The sequence below is a fragment of the Notothenia rossii genome, assembly GCF_949606895.1.
Source record: "Notothenia rossii genome assembly, chromosome: 9".
Classification (NCBI taxonomy): domain Eukaryota; kingdom Metazoa; phylum Chordata; class Actinopteri; order Perciformes; family Nototheniidae; genus Notothenia; species Notothenia rossii.
In genome coordinates this window covers 66,377,749-66,393,469 of record NC_136907.1, presented here as the reverse complement: position 1 = coordinate 66,393,469, position 15,721 = coordinate 66,377,749, and the positions used below count along the sequence as shown (strand labels likewise).

General features: G+C 39.7%; 3 protein-coding genes across 5 annotated transcripts; 1 reads left to right on the top strand and 2 right to left on the bottom strand.

The window, feature by feature from the left end:
• Window positions 1-843: 843 nt before the first annotated feature.
• On the top strand, window positions 844-4,896 carry LOC307019757 (RING finger protein 11). The gene is made up of 3 exons (XM_079650849.1): window positions 844-1,464; window positions 1,863-2,032; window positions 2,619-4,896. Exons 1-3 carry the CDS (start codon window positions 1,342-1,344, stop codon window positions 2,788-2,790), a joined length of 465 nt encoding a protein of 154 aa, XP_079506975.1. The 5' UTR covers window positions 844-1,341; the 3' UTR covers window positions 2,791-4,896.
• On the bottom strand, window positions 4,606-15,706 carry rpe65a (retinoid isomerohydrolase RPE65 a; the record flags this gene model as incomplete). 2 transcript variants are annotated; one of them, XM_079650847.1, is made up of 15 exons in its annotated part: window positions 4,606-6,194; window positions 6,275-6,386; window positions 6,471-6,565; window positions 6,655-6,769; window positions 7,363-7,492; window positions 7,581-7,720; window positions 7,816-7,948; window positions 8,031-8,112; window positions 8,315-8,462; window positions 8,567-8,708; window positions 8,860-8,967; window positions 9,107-9,257; window positions 9,434-9,516; window positions 9,811-10,034; window positions 15,613-15,706. In XM_079650847.1, 14 exons carry the CDS (start codon window positions 9,819-9,821, stop codon window positions 6,049-6,051), a joined length of 1,596 nt encoding a protein of 531 aa, XP_079506973.1. In that variant the 3' UTR covers window positions 4,606-6,048. The 2 variants fall into 2 exon arrangements, with proteins under 2 accessions (XP_079506973.1, XP_079506972.1); XM_079650846.1 differs by lacking the exons at window positions 9,811-10,034; window positions 15,613-15,706 and having other exon boundaries at window positions 9,434-9,539.
• Window positions 11,594-15,004, bottom strand: LOC307017514 (uncharacterized protein). Of its 2 annotated transcripts, XM_079647115.1 has the most exons (4): window positions 14,136-14,434; window positions 13,890-14,031; window positions 13,712-13,784; window positions 11,594-13,495 (listed from the first exon to the last, which is right to left on the bottom strand). In XM_079647115.1, the coding sequence occupies exons 1-4, from the start codon at window positions 14,281-14,283 to the stop codon at window positions 12,059-12,061; spliced, it is 1,800 nt and encodes a 599-aa protein (XP_079503241.1). In that variant the 5' UTR covers window positions 14,284-14,434; the 3' UTR covers window positions 11,594-12,058. The 2 variants fall into 2 exon arrangements, with proteins under 2 accessions (XP_079503241.1, XP_079503242.1); XM_079647116.1 differs by lacking the exon at window positions 14,136-14,434 and adding an exon at window positions 14,894-15,004 and having other exon boundaries at window positions 13,712-14,031.
• Window positions 15,707-15,721: the final 15 nt, after the last annotated feature.

Here is a 15,721-nt window from a genome sequence, read left to right as displayed (position 1 = left end):
TTTAGAAAAATGCTCAATTATGGTTCATATTTCTCGGCTGTGATACAATAAAGTACTAGCAAAATAACTTTACACAACAATGGATTACGACTGGTTTTATGTCATAACATTAATTAAGAATAAATATGCTTTTTTGTGAGATACAAAATTATAAAAATGTAAATAGAGAAAAATAAATAAATGATGGGGTGTGAGGTAGGGAGAACTCCCAGGAGCTAATTCAAAACCATAGCTCTCGCACACATCTGATATCTCATGGAAATCACGAGACGGAGAGTATGATGGCACTGGAGCCATACGCCGGTTTGGTAGCAGCCATGTTAATTGCAGGTCGACTTAATAATCATAAGCACTAATATTCTCCACCGCCTTGTCCCTTGCAGGCAGTGTTTTACCAGACTACACACCCCCTAATTGGAAATCAGCCTTGTATCTCTATTTTACCTGTATCACAGAAAATAGATTTTCCATAATGAATATTCCCCAAAATCAAGCTTATTCATTAATTACCAAGCTGTAGCAATTATTTTCGAAACCATTTTTTTGCAAAAGCATTTATGCCTTTAAAAAATTTTTTTATTAGTAATGTAGTTTCATAACCAGTCGGGAAGTTAGATGTGTGAAGAAAAATAATAGGTTCAACTATGAATTAAGCAAAAACATTACATTGGTTTCAAATGTATCCGTGTTCAGCAAAAAAAAAAACACCTTACGGTTTTATTTGTATTTTGTATGAACGTAAACAAATACATGAGATGGATTTTTATAATTAAAAGGGGCGGGACTTGGCTCCTTCGTATATCGACGTCAAATAAATCATCCAATCACTGCACAGAATCACACCCTTACGTCATATCCAACGGACTGATACATGTCCTCGGCTGAAGAAAGAGCTAGCAAGGAAGAAAACTGTTTAATGTTACTAACGAAATTAAAAGTCGGAAATGTCGCTACAGTCCAACACTCATGCCGCTTAGCGTTACAACCGTATCTACTGTTGAAGTAGATATTTTATAGAAAACGTTATTCTTACAAGGCTATGAGCGATACTTGTCGAGGAAGTCGTCCGGCTGGCTAGCTAAAAAGTAGCTAGCTGTCGTTCTTTGTTATGTTTTTTAGTTGAAGGTCCGTGTAAACATGAAGATTAACTAGTTCGCTTTAACATTTAAGGTTCATATAGGAGGTTTATACTCATGTACGTAGTATATTTTCCAGTGTTTAGTTGACCTGGAATTAAATGTTTTCTGGAATATTAGACAAAACTACTATTAGCCACCGAGAGCAACTTTAGCAACACAGATCTGATTTTTAACGTCGGGACGGGACTGGAGACACGAAGATATGGGCAACTGTCTCAAGTCTCCGACATCAGACGACATTTCTCTGCTTCATGAATCCCAGTCGGACAGGGCGAGCTTCGGCGACGGGACAGACCCGGACCTGGAGCCACCTCCGCCGTACCAGGTGAACCACTGCTAACGCTTTACAGGGTATCAAGTTAACAAAAGGAAAGTTCGGGGGACACTTAAAACAAATAGATTCAAGAATAATGTTATTAGTTTGTCATTAGCATACATGTTTGTATGCAGCAGTACATGTTTGTGAAAATAGTCCCTTGGCCCGTGTTTCAGGTCTCTGGCCTTTTTTCTACCTGGAATCCATTATAGTCGGTAAACACCTGAGTAAACAAACACTTGTCATCATATCGACCTGTCAAGAATGTCAACATCAGACAGCTGCTTTACTTGGCAGTGTATCCCTGCACATAGCCTCACATATCAGCGATGCATGCACACAGTGAGCTGATGCAGGAGGGTAGGTTGATTGTGTGTAATTGTTGTGGTTTCTTTTGTCTTTACCAGGAGCAGGCTCACATGCCCATGTACCACCCCACGCCCAGCCAGGCCCGTCTGGCCACCCAGCTGACGGAGGAGGAGCAGATCCGCATCGCTCAGCGCATCGGCCTCATCCAGCACCTCCCTAAGGGGGTCTATGACGGGGGGCAGGACGGCTCGGAGAAAAAGATTAGAGAGTGAGCATTTTGTATTTTTGTGACGTTTGCATAGAGGGGTGGCTGTAGGGTATTAGAGCGGAGACAAAAGCAATGAAGTTGTATAATTTATATCTAAGCAAATCTCAAGCACATTAGCGATTTGGGACTGGCCGGTTAATCTCATTTTTTTTTCTTCAGTTTCATTATATTTTACAGTTCAGTTAATAACATGTTGTCCTAAGTCAATGAGCAATCGAGGTTAACAACTGAACTTAATATTGACAAAAATAATCACACTTGTGATTTCTGCCATTATAGAAAAGCTCAATGAATACATTTATCTTAACATGACATTTAACAACACTTTCTTCTCAGTGTAAGGAATAGCTGTTTTCTCTTCTGTTATATATTCTTAAATTGTATATCCTTAAATGAAATATAAATGGTATCGATAATATTTGTCCTTTTTTATATAGGTTATACAAATATTGCAATACATGCTAAAAGACGGCAGTTAAGGTATATACAGATATATCTAGAATCTAATCATTTGTAATCTGTAGTCACAATATCAGCTTTACACTGGTGTGTATTAAAGCTCTTTTATTTCATGTCTTTTTTTCAGATGCGTAATCTGTATGCTGGACTTTGTATATGGGGACCCCATCCGGTTCCTGCCGTGCATGCACATCTACCACATGGACTGTATAGACGACTGGCTGATGAGGTCCTTCACCTGCCCCTCCTGCATGGAGCCTGTGGATGCTGCCCTGCTCTCCACCTATGAGACCGCCTGATTTTTTTTCTTCACGCCTCCAGTCCCAAACTAAGATCAAACACGACCCCTTCAGCCCCAAATACACACACACACACACTCTTAAACCCAACAACTGCCCTTTTATAGAGTGAGACGAGCTATAAAAATATGTCTTGGCTGTTTTCTTGCACTTTGAAATATTCAAAAATTACTCACCTAATGTTGGCCTTCCATGCCCCTAGGTCTACAAAATAAGCTGGTCTTAAACATCAGTTACACAAGTGTGTGTTTGTGTGTGTCTGACAGTAAGCACCTTGGGTGTGTGTGTGTCAGCTGTTTGATGACTTTGCATTTCCACTTGAGCCGGTCTCAGTGGCATCTCCCCGTGTTCTCCCAGTTCACCTTCATTCTCCGTGAGTAGACATTCAAATCGATATTTTACATTAACAGTTTTTTTTAACAACATGCTAAAAAAGTGTTGCTAGAAATCTGTTTGGGAAAATGTTTTCCGTGGCAACAGTAAGACTGAACATGCTCTCACATTAAAATGGCCCTTTGGAGGTAAGGGAATACATAGCTCAAGTTTACACTGTTGGTGTTAGATATCAAAAGAAATCACTCTCCAGTTTGTCAGGAGTACAAAAGAATTATGCACACCCTTAATAGAAATCACCCAAAGTTTATAAGTACACAATGATCACCTACAGGAGATCTGCGCTAAATGTCTTTTGGCTACTCCAAGTGGCTGAACCTTAAAGAAGATGTGTTTAAGGGAAAATGTTGTTGTGTAATGTGAATGTTTCCCCAGGCGGTGTGTAAAGAAGCTGGCAGCCAATGTAAAGGGCTCATTTGTGCATGGGCAGGTGGATCAGTCAGTCAAAAATTAGAAATGCTTGCACACACTTTTCATCTGATCCAGAGATTTGCACTTTACTTATAGGACAGTATCTAAACAATATATTAATATATGTACCTTATAACCTTGCACTATCGATACTTCATTCCTTTGTTTCCTGAGATGCACAAGTTATAATAACTGAAAAGGTTTTCAAAGCTGTCAGTAGTCACTTATCACATTGAAGTAAACCTGAACATGTATTTCATGAAATCTGTGATTTGGTAGTGTGAGCCTCCGCTTGGTTCTGCTTGACTTTTGATTTGTGTGTGTTTTTGTGTCAAAGTGAAGGGGCAGAGGCTTTCTCCAGTTTAAAGGACAAGTTCGACATTTGGGGAAATATACACATCCACTTAGATATTAAGAGTTAAATGAGTAGGTCATTCTGTTTATTAACCAATCAGCTGGTGCCAGGAGGGGATTAGTCTACAATAAAGACTGTAAGCAGGGTGAAACTGCAGGCATGATAGTCACAAACACACCTAGCACCTCCGAAACTCAGTCCTTTGTGGTTTTGGGAGGAGTTAAGTGTTGATTGACAACTATTAAAATCATTCAACTCTCTCTTTACCTATTTAACTACAGATTTAAGAAACATGAGCTAACATGTTGATTAACTATTTAACTGCTGGTAGGCTAACTCTTTAACTTTGGACAGAAGTGGTTTCCCACCTCTTCCAGTCTTTATGCTAAGCTAAGCTAAATGCCTCCCCAGTATCATCGTGCTCATCTCCTGGCAACAGATCGGTTAAGCATATTTCCCAACATGTCGTACTGTTTCTTTAAGAAAGAAAATTGGGTTCTTGATGAGTAGACGTTAGCACAGTCATTTAACTTTTTTTTTTTTTACATGGTTATCTCCATTTACTGTTACAGTAGTAACAATCGTTTATTTTTGATTTGTGGCATTGTTTGTTGAAAGTGTGGCTGTCTTTTTTTTTATGTTACCTGTGTTTTATCTTGTTATGTTTGTGTAAAATCCACTTTGCATTTAGGTGAGTAAGTATTTCACTTTTACACTGGTGTAAGCCTGACGGCGAGCCTCTGTCCCAAATTAATTTCAGTGTGTGAGACAATTCTTTTAAGGTGTGATAGTTACAACTGATGTATCAAGTTTTCCATTTAGCTTTCCTTTGCTGTGTTTTTCATTTTAAGTTTATTCTGAGAATTAATATTTCCTGTAATCTTGTTTTTCTTTTCTTTTGGAAGGCTAAAAGGCCATCATGTTAAAAAATAAAGAGAGAAAAAATATGTGTTGGTGTTTTTTTATTACAAACATGCAGCCAGGCAAAGTGGACTTAATGCAAATGGGCAGGTTGTACCAACATGAGAGATTGCAAAATATTACTTTGAGTCCTTCATTAATGTAACCCTAAAATCTGGCAGTGAGTTTAAAATGTGTCAGACATAATCAGGGTTAGCTGTTGCCCAGGACATATTAGTGATGTTTGATGCTTTGTTTCCAGAGCTTGCATCAGCTTCGGGGGCGACATGTGAGTGTTGGTATGTGAATAATTAACATTAGAGTGGAATTGTAATTAGAAAAACTGAAGAGAAACCCTACATTTAATCAAACCTGCTTTATTGAATAACATGAATCTTGCATACAATAAAACGTGGGTTTGTGAAATTACAACGTACAAACATTCATTGTTGTGCTCTTAAGATGAACAATGGATTGCAACATGTCCTTCCTTTCTCAAGCCTAAGCAGCAAAACACTTAATCAGCTTTGCGCTGCTGTAAGACCTGCGTCAGAATCAGACAACTTTGAGCAACACTAAACAGACGGATCTGAAAAGGAATGTTAGATTTCAAGTGTTTATTGATCCACGATATATCAAGAAAATTCTTGATAGTCCAAAAGAACAAGCATCTTTAATGATAATTAAGTTGTTTTAACCTACAGATTATATTTTGATGGCGAGTACAAATTCAGAAGCTCAAGAGTTGGCAGGAATTAAGTATTATATTTAAGTATTAAACCAATAAATGTAATTTTTTTCAAAGGGCTGAATCTAATTCGAAGCACAGTATTTATTTCTCTATTTACACCGGGCAACCTAGTAAATAGCTGGTACATAACAGAGTAATACAAAACAACAACATGTTTTGATCACACCAAATGTATTTCTTCCAACCATTAAATATTCATGTGACACAGCATTTGAACAAATCCATATATGTTTTATTTAACCAATAATGACAAAGCAGGTTTAGAAATTCTAGTACATCCAGCAACTAGAAATAAAATGTCACTTCACAAACTATTTTTTAATTTAACATCCCACATCAGCTGCAAACAAACACATGGAAGCGTTAGGTCATTATTTATCCTGTAATACTGGGTATTCAACTGAGTTGATAACGCTGTAATGGCTGACTGCAGTAGATCAAAGCAGCATTATGGTTTGTACATCCCGTGGAAGGTGACGGGCATGGTGCACTCCACCTCTGCCCTGGCAATCTCAGACAGATCCTTGGCGTTGAGGATCAGGAGGTACCCTGGTCTCTGGGCGCCGGGGGCAACCACGATGGTCAGCAGCACACCTGAGAACACAGCACCACGTTATCATAAAACAATCTCCCTCATAGTGAGAGTAGGATTCAATATTTTTACATTGACGTACCATCATCCTCATCCACTCCGTCAGGGGTCTGAATAAACAGGGGCTCTGAGGGGTAGGAGTCGGGTTCCTGCCATACCCAGGTCTCCTTGGTCCTCACATTCAACTTGACGATCTACAATAACAACAAAATCAGGTGATGAACTAGCTTCTTTTACAAACCCTAAAAGACTTCCAATTGTTGGCATTGTTGACGTACCCTGTCTGGTATGAAGTGGTTGAGACCCAGGGCGTAGGCGTATGAGTAATTCTTCCCTGCGTACTTCCCATAGTTGATCTGAGGGAACTCAAAGGCTACACAAAAACAACATGAAATAGTTAATTAATGAATATTTTTGTGTCCAATGTGAATGATTGGGTACATTTGTTGGATGTGTGTTCACCTTGGCGAGGCCCGGAGAACAGCACCTCCGGCTCCAGCCAGATGGTGCCATCAGCGTGCATGGTGGCTGTGGCGGTGGTGTACGGCAGGCTGACAAGGTTCTTCCCCTGCTCCTCCTACATCAGGTCCGCAATGAAATTTCAACAAATCACATGTGTGGACAAGAGTCACTAACTTGAGTCAGACTTAAGTCAGACTCAGGTCACACATGTGATGCCTAATGTTAGTCCAGTTCAAAGATTTAAAGGTGTGTTATTTAAAAAGTGGGCCATAGATCAATTCATTTCTCTTCGTTTCCTGGTGCATTAATACTATTCATTCCCAGGAAGTCTCTCTTTTTATTCCCCAGATACCTTTGTTTGAACCAATCTGACGGCATTCAATGAAATTGCAGGAGAGAACCATAAAGAACTAAAATTATGTTACGTTATGTGCCAGTTGAAAAAACGATATCAAAGATAACTTTGCAGTGGTCAACAAAAAACATCATAGCAGTCATTCCGAAAAAAACGTGGCCCAAAAATGTTATTACATTTTGTTAAGAGCGCATTATTGCTGGTTTAGGTCTCAACGTTTGGGACTTTTGGATTGACTTGGGACTTGAAATATTTGAAACATACTTGTGACTTGCTAAACATTGACTTGGTCCCACATCCGACAGATAACATGAACATAGGTGTTCATCAGAAGAGCTAAAAAAGTGACTCACCTTGTGGATGTCCAGGGGAATAACATATCTGCGGACCTCCGGCTGGGGCGCCATCATGGCCGCCTTCTTCACCTCTTCCCAGTTGGCTCTCAGGTTGGCCAACCAGAGGTAGTTGTAAACAAACTCAAAACTGCACGAATAAAGCAACAATGAACAACATTAGTTATGTATCAAACTAATCAGGTACAGGAAGGATGAAATAGAAGTCCAACATTTACCCTTTCCATCCACAGACGTCAGTAACAATGAAGCCCTGATCCTCGTAGGTGTTGATGTGATGAAACATGCCAATGGGAGCCCCTTTGAACTTGTGGTCAATGTACTCTCCTGGGTTTTTCTTGGCAATGTGAAACAGGGTCTATAAAGCACACATCAACATAGATATCATTAGATTATCGAGGCAGGGGCAGTGATGATATTAATGGTAAATATCGATCTACTGCCAGTTCTTACTCCTTGGCTCTCGTTGGACTCGAAGCAGTCCATGTAGTTGGAGCCTCGGATGCTCCAAGCGCTCAGGAATTTCAGCAGGTTGATTTTCACCGGGGTCTCCACAAAGACAAAGTAGTTCTCTGACATGCCAAAGCTGAAATTGTTAAGGAGATTAAATCAAAATTTGAACTTGACAAAGAAATGCATAATTGACAGAAATCCTGAGTTTGACGCACCTGTGCACATAGGAGGGCTTGAACCTCTCGGCACTTGGGAACTGCACCACCACCTTGGACTTCGTAATGGGATCAGACTTATCTGAGGACAAAAAAATGCTACTTTGAATCTTTTAAGTTGAGCAAGCTTGCAGTGACTCACCTTGAGGGGTCATACTAATTTTGTTGAACATGAATTGCCAATCAGCAGCCTAAGACAAACTAAGTTTATGTAGAGGTCACTGAAGTTAACTAGTTATGTTTGTTAAGAAGTTATGTTTGAAGATGCCAGCACTGATCCAAACCTTTCTGTGTGGGCGGAGTCATGACAATGTTGTAGGCCAACGTTGCCCCTTTTCCCATGCAGTTTCCAATGTTGTACACTGTGCCATCCTGCTCAATGTGAGGGTGGGCTGTCACTCCGTTAATGTTGACATAGTTGCACATATCAACCTACAGGAAAAATTAATTTCAAAATGCTTAAACATGAAGAAGGGTTTTACGGTTTGGAAGTATTTTTACATCTCATATTACAGGATATGTTTCTATTTATATACCTTCTTCAGCGTCTCCAAGGAATCAGTGTCTACTTTAGTGAGGTAGTTGGTTTCTGTTACAGCATAGTAATCCTCACCGATAGGGTAAACATTCACCAGGCAGTTGTCTGTCACCTCAACACCCTTGAAGTAAGAGAAAAACCTGAAGAGAAAACACATTATAAAAGGAATTGGTAAATAACTAACACTAACACTATGGCAAATAAAAGACAAAGAAATGTAGCATCAATATGACAGATATGAACCCAGCTGGTATCCAGGTGATGACTTCCTGTGTGTTATGTGCAACCCACCTGGAGAAAATGTTTTTGCAAGGATCAGGGTATGCAAAGGTGCCGAACTCAGTGATCACCACACGTTTCTCTGTGATGGCTCTCACATAGGCATCGGTTCTGACAAACCTAAAGGGAGAAAAATCAAAACAGCATTTAAAAAAAATACCTCATGCGCACATATGCTCAAGTTTCCGCAGGTTTATTTAGCGACGTGGCATTAATATAAATGAGTTGATTGTCTGAAGTATTTTCCTGAAGATCTTACTTTCGGAAGTAGGTGACCTGACCGTTCTTGAAGTCAAATTTGTGCATGAGGGCCTGGCCATCAAAGAGGTGGTAGAAGGGTTCATCTCCAACCTCAAAAAGCCCAGGTCCCAAACGGAGCAGACTTCCCTTCAGAAATGGAGGAATCCTACCTGTAATACCGGAAAAATGAACACAAAATCAGAGGTTGTTTTTAAATGTATAGAGATGCAAAAAATGCTTTCTCTTCTATTAGAAGAAATAACAACAAGTGCATCAGTATAGGAATGACAAATAATAACTTGCCCGCAGTCTATTCCTGTCTTAAAGATTGAAGATACAAACAAACCTGTGACTGTTGCTGGAAGAGGCTCAGCTAGCTCCTCGCATGTCTCAAAAATCTTCTTGTAGCCACCAGCTGGGTGTTCAAATCTGTCATCAAATAGTGAAGGCATCAACCAACATTGCAGAAAGAAACTAAAAATAATAACATTTCCAACAAATTCAATCTGTGATAAAGTCATATTTCTAACAGGTCATGCAGTTCAACATGCAGACATTAAGACATTAATTTTTTAAGAAATTCTACATAGAATAGCTTATTTAACATTATCAACATTTGCCACTCATGTAATATCACTTTTCAACTTAAAGCTGAACTGATAAACACATTATAATAGGATTCAAGATAACATTTAAAGTTGCAATACTTCTTCAGAAACTCACCTGCTGACCATGACTCCCTCTTGTTGTGGCACCACACAAAGCAGAATGAAGGTCACTTCTCTACGACTCTGGCCTCCCTGCAGATTTGTGGTATTTATTCGTCTTGTCCCCCTCAGAGTCACTGAAAATCTGCGCTGTAAACCTTCCTACCGGCCAATCATGTTGCACCGTGAACAAGAATCCCTTTGTGTCAATATCCTCTGGGTGGCTCAATGGTCACCCCTCTGAAACCGGATTTATAACAGACATATTGATTGCAAAGACATTTCAAATGTGTTGCAATTGTGCATGTGATTTTTTTCTTCAATTGTTGTGCTTTTAACATATAGCTATGCTGAGTCATACTATTTGCAGTATATTTTAAATAAGGCTTTTGATGCCTTGTTTGGTAGGGCTACACACACCATGGAGGAAGTAAACAGAAGTGAATATGGATGTTATTAAGAATGTGTGTGTCTGATTTTATCCAAAGCGACTTACAAGTGTATTAAACCGTGCAACATTCGGATCATGAGTGAATTGGCCAAAAATATTTCTCGAAGACGATTTATTGTAAACAACAATAACAGTAAACCTCAACAGCTATTATTAGGCCACCTCGTACAATGTAAATGGGAAACACGATGCTAGGATGCGATATGGACTTTGTATTCTTTGGTCAGATCTCAAAATGCCATGACTTGCTTCTCTCAGTCTCAGTGCAACTTTAATCCAGATGTAGGGATTAAGCCCAGTGTGGCATGAGGACAAACTCTGCATTGTTCCTCCTGGGAAAGAACACCATTAGCAGAAAGAGTTTCACCAGAAGCAGATTGCAGAAGCCGGGGTTGTGATGTTGCCCCCATAGCTAATTTCTGAATCTTTCAATTACATCACATGTTCTTTATCAATGAATAAAGGTTGCTCACTATTCAATAAGGTTATTTTTGTGATTTGACAGTTTCAGATCTGCAGATCCATCACAAAGACAAAGATAACAAACATCAACCTCTGTTGAAAACTGTGTGATGGGGTTGAAAGCTCCACAAAGAGTTAGTGAGCAAATAAAAGGTTCATCTAAAATATGCTGTGCTCACAACTTTAGGCATGTGATTTAAAAAAATCCAAAGGCAGATTTTTTTTCTCGCAATTCAGGCGCTTGAGTGCAATCTCTAGAAAAAGTTCATAATTTGACCTGCAATTTCCAAGTTAAGATTTAACTTTAAGAAGTGTGAGGATTTAAGTACAGGATTTAAACTGGCTTGAATGTGAGGAATGTGTACATACTTTGTGACCCTATTTGTACTTTTTGACTATACATTTTCACGTCGGTTTTGTTTTAATTGTTACTGTTATTTTCGTTAAATATTTTATATAGGGCAATATATTCTAATCAGGAAGGATTATTATTTGTATTATGTTTTAAATGTATAAATCGACAACAAATATTTCCCTAAAAAATAACTAATTGTAGTTCATGTTTAAACAGAAAGATGTATCCTACACAGATATAATAATGAGAATCGATGACATTGTGTCTGGTAAAATATTCACAATATGTACCTACAGAGGTTCTAAGGAAATAAATGATAAATAAAAAATGTAACTATAGCAAAAACATAGATGCTTTATTTTCCCAACAATACTTAGTGTTCCTATGTGTATGTCATCAGTTAAAGGAAAGGGAGACCTCTGTTGGTTGAGTGAAGATCAAAAAATGTCCAAGATAGTAGGGGAGAGCGGGGTAATGTGAGACATTTTTTACATTTGCTCTCCTGTAGGCGAGCTAAAATGATATATCAGTAACATTTACACATTTCCCATTAATTCAGGATGTTTCCTAGCACTGGAAATGATCAGAATGTCTTCAGGACAAAGGGCAGTGAAAATATGATTGTTTTTTAAAAAGTGGTCTTGTGTCTCACTTTACCCCAGCTAAGGGGTGAACTGAGACAGACTAGAGAAATCAAGGGGGTAAAGTGAACCACTTACCTTTTCCACTTTTAAACTACCAAAACAACACATGTTGTAACAGTTAGAATCCTGACAGATAGATTGACAACCACACATTCCAAAACTAATGTCGGATGCGCAACATAATCATGGGGATTGGTCAATTTAGCACATTTTTTAAACAAAGTAACTCCAAACAAAGTCAAATACAACATAATATATTTCAAAGTGCTTTAATAAACATTCAATTAACCATTTAACCAGTTAGATTAGAACACGATATGATATGAACATCAGCCGCATATTTAAACAAGCCCTACTCTACATTCCAGCCCTGAAGGTTACAGGGAAAGGTGAAGAGTTGCTCTCTCCGTGTTGTTCCTCCAGGCCTATTAGGTTGAGGCAGCTTCTTCACCACATCACCTTTAGGAACATGTGCCACATCCTTTTCTTTCATAGCAAACGTGGGTCTCTCCCACTCTCTGTTGTTTCCCTGGATTTTTCTGAGGAATTGGGTTAGTATTTCGTCCCCCTCAACCTTCTCAACCATGCCAACATAACGGATACTTCGGTGTTTTGTGGCAAAGTTGACGAGGACGAAGTCACCCACGGACAGATCTTTGTTTCCGGGGTCACTCCTCTCATCTTCAGAGCTCTCAAAATCATCCTCAAATGGGACAGGGTCATCACTCTCCTCCGAGCTGCTATCTATGATTTTCTTCTTGGGTGCCTTCTTTTTCGGTTTTCCCTTTTCTTTGCTATTTTGCTTTTTCCCTGCCAGTTTCTTTTGTCTCTCTTCATAAGCCTGTTCTATGATTTGCTTCTCTGGAGTATCTGTTAAGATGGCTGTCTTCACACGCTTTCGTTTTGTTTGTCCTCTGGGGGGACATTTTGGAAGTGGTATGATTTCCTGAGGAGACACATATCCAGGTCGTGAGACAGCTGGCGAGGCACATCCATGTGGACCATGCAAAGTGGATGGAATAGCATCAGCGAGTGGAATAGCATCTGCAGCAGGTGGTTCATCTGCAGGGGGTGGATCATCTGCAGGCCGTGGACCATCCGGATCATCTGAAGTGGATGGACCAGTGGATGCAGGCCGCAGCTCAGGGTTTGGCCGGTCTGACACCATGGATGGTGCAAACGCCTCCTCAGGGAAAATATCTCTGTTATATGGGAAGATCCCAGTGGACTTGAAGCCAGAGGTGATATTGCGTGGTGTCACTGCTGACAAAAAGGCCTCGTTCACAAATCCTGCAATCTGATAGATGGAGACTGTTTTGCCAGGGTTAGATCTCATCCACCCATCAAGAGCTCGGCTGTATAGGGTCTTGAACGGGCCATACACCGTCACGTCGAGAGGCTGCAAGCGATGGGATGTGTGGGGTGGGAGGGTGAGCAGAACAATACCATTACTCTTTGCTTTCTCCACTGCCTTGAGTGAGATGTGAGCTCTCAGATTATCCAGGATTAGCAGCATGGGATGGTCAGGAGTGCACTTAGTGTGCTTTATCAAGTGATCGAGGAACTCAGGCCAGGTGTCTTCGTTCATCCATCCTGTTCTGGTGGAGGCACCTTTGGCTCCTGGAGGTGCTCCTATCATGAAGTCGTCCTTAAACCTAACTCTGGGGAAGACAAACATGGGAGGTATGGCATTCCCAGCAGCATTCACTGCACACACCACAGTCACCAGTTCTCCTCTCTCAGCTGATGTGATAGAACCAACTTGCTTTTTCCCTTTCTCTGTCACAACCTGAATCAAGTAGAAAGTTTAGAATCAATGGCATGTGCAATCAGTAGGCTACTATTGGTCTAAAGGTACATTTTATTTTGTTGCAGTCCATTCATTTTTTTCTAGTTCCCAGGCTCACAACATTACTAATAGCATTAGTTTCAGCATTCTGCCAATAGCTAGCTGGTCATTATCACAAGCCACTCAGTATCAGTCTGCTGCTCTCTAGTAGCTTACCTGCCGTGGCTTTTGTACTGTAAAGACGCCTGTTTCATCCACATTGTAAATCATGTGTGGAGGAAATGTGTGTCTGTTAAAGAAGAGAGGCAAGGGAAGAACCTTATCAGAATCAAAACCAAATCTTACAGGTAAAGCCTCCATAAAACATTTGCAACTAAAGAATTAATTCTGTCACCTGTCCATCACTACAGCCAGATTTGTAAAGAACTCCCCCACTGTAGTCTTATTGAAGGCTGTAGCCCTTCCCAGGGATGTTGCCTCCGGAGTTCGGACAGAGAGATGGCGACGGGCTAGAAAGCTGCCAAACCACTCTACTCCTAAAGAGTGGACAATTCGTTATTATAAGATAAGCTTTGTGGCAAGATCAGTTGGCCTAAGTTGACCTACAGAATCATGTGATCTCTTGCGCACCCTAGCCTACCTGCACATTGTTTCTCCATCCAATTGGCAGGGACAGGGATATGGTTTTTGTCTGCATATTCAAATGCCAGTTCACGGCACTTAACTGGAGCAAGGCCATGGAACTGGTCAGCTAGTTGTTTTAAATGTTGGGCAAGCTCCTCCTCCATCTCATCTGTCAGTATTCTTTTTGCCTCAGCTACTGCACCCCAGGCTACTGATTTAACTCTCCCTTTCTCTATTTTCTTAATGAATCTTTGGAGGGTTGTCTTGTCGATATTTCTTTCCTTTCCTGCTTGTCTTAAGGACTTATTTCCTTGCATGACCTCTGCAGCTGCACTCTCCATCTCTGTGAGGGGTGTTTGGCCCCAAGCTGTCTTCCTGATGTATCGTCTTGGCATGATGACTTTTCTACAATGTTTATGACATTAAAATTAAAACATATGTATTGTAATATTAGACTAAAATATATATAAGACTAAACTTAACTTGTGCTTCATGTCGGGGTAAAGTGAGTCAGCGTCTCACTTTACCCCACAGCATCTGTCTCACTTTACCCCACAGCCACCATTTTAGAAAAAACAACATCTCTAGGCAATTCAGGCTAATCTTTAACTAGCATCAATCACATGGTTTTATATGTTGGAAGTTCATCAACATGTATGATATAAGTTTTTCAACCTGAATCAATTTGCTTTGATACTACAGTTGATTACGTTCGCAGTAAGAAAATTTACTTTTACATGCAACAAACACATTTTTGTGAAAAAAAATACTTACCACAGAACCAGCACCAACTTCTCCTTCATGACAAGTGGGGGGTGGGAGGGGCTTGAAAACATTATGGTCACATGACCGCAAATTTGTTTCTTTGCCTAGTTACAGCGGGTGTCTCACATTACCCGGTGTCCCACATTACCCCGCTCTCCCCTACACATATCCTTTTTACTACATCGTTTATTTGTGGTGTGCCTTGGTGTGCAAGACTGATATAAGAAGTAAGAGGTAGTTAATTGACAAACCTTATAACCAGTCATCAGAGGTTTAAGGAGTACTCAGATATTTTACTTAAGTATACTACAGTGTACAAATACTCTGTTATAAGTAAAGGTCCTGCAAGTATTGGCATCAATACTTGCAGGACAAAAAGTTAAAAAAAAGTACAAAAAGTAAAAGTACTTATTTTCCAGTAGGCCTATGGCATATCATATTTTAAAAAGTATTATAATTAGGCTATTAATGCATCAATGTAAATGTTGCTCAAATTTGGTAAAGGTGGGGATTATTTAGATTACTCTACAGTATACTGCTGGGAAGCTTAACCGTCCTATAATAAAACGTAATGATTAATTAGTTGATTATATTATATTATAAATCCATACCTTCAAAGTCGCTCGTTACTACATTTGTAAAATAAATGTAGTGGAGTAAAAAAAGTAAACAATTAAAGTAAGTATAAAGTAGCATAACATGAAAATACTCAAGTGAAGTACAAATACCTCAAAATTGTTCTTAAGTAAAGCACTTGAGTAAATGTACTTAGTTACTTTACACCACGGACAGTCGTGTTTTTATGAAAGATCAACATTGTTTTTACAGCAAAGGAGT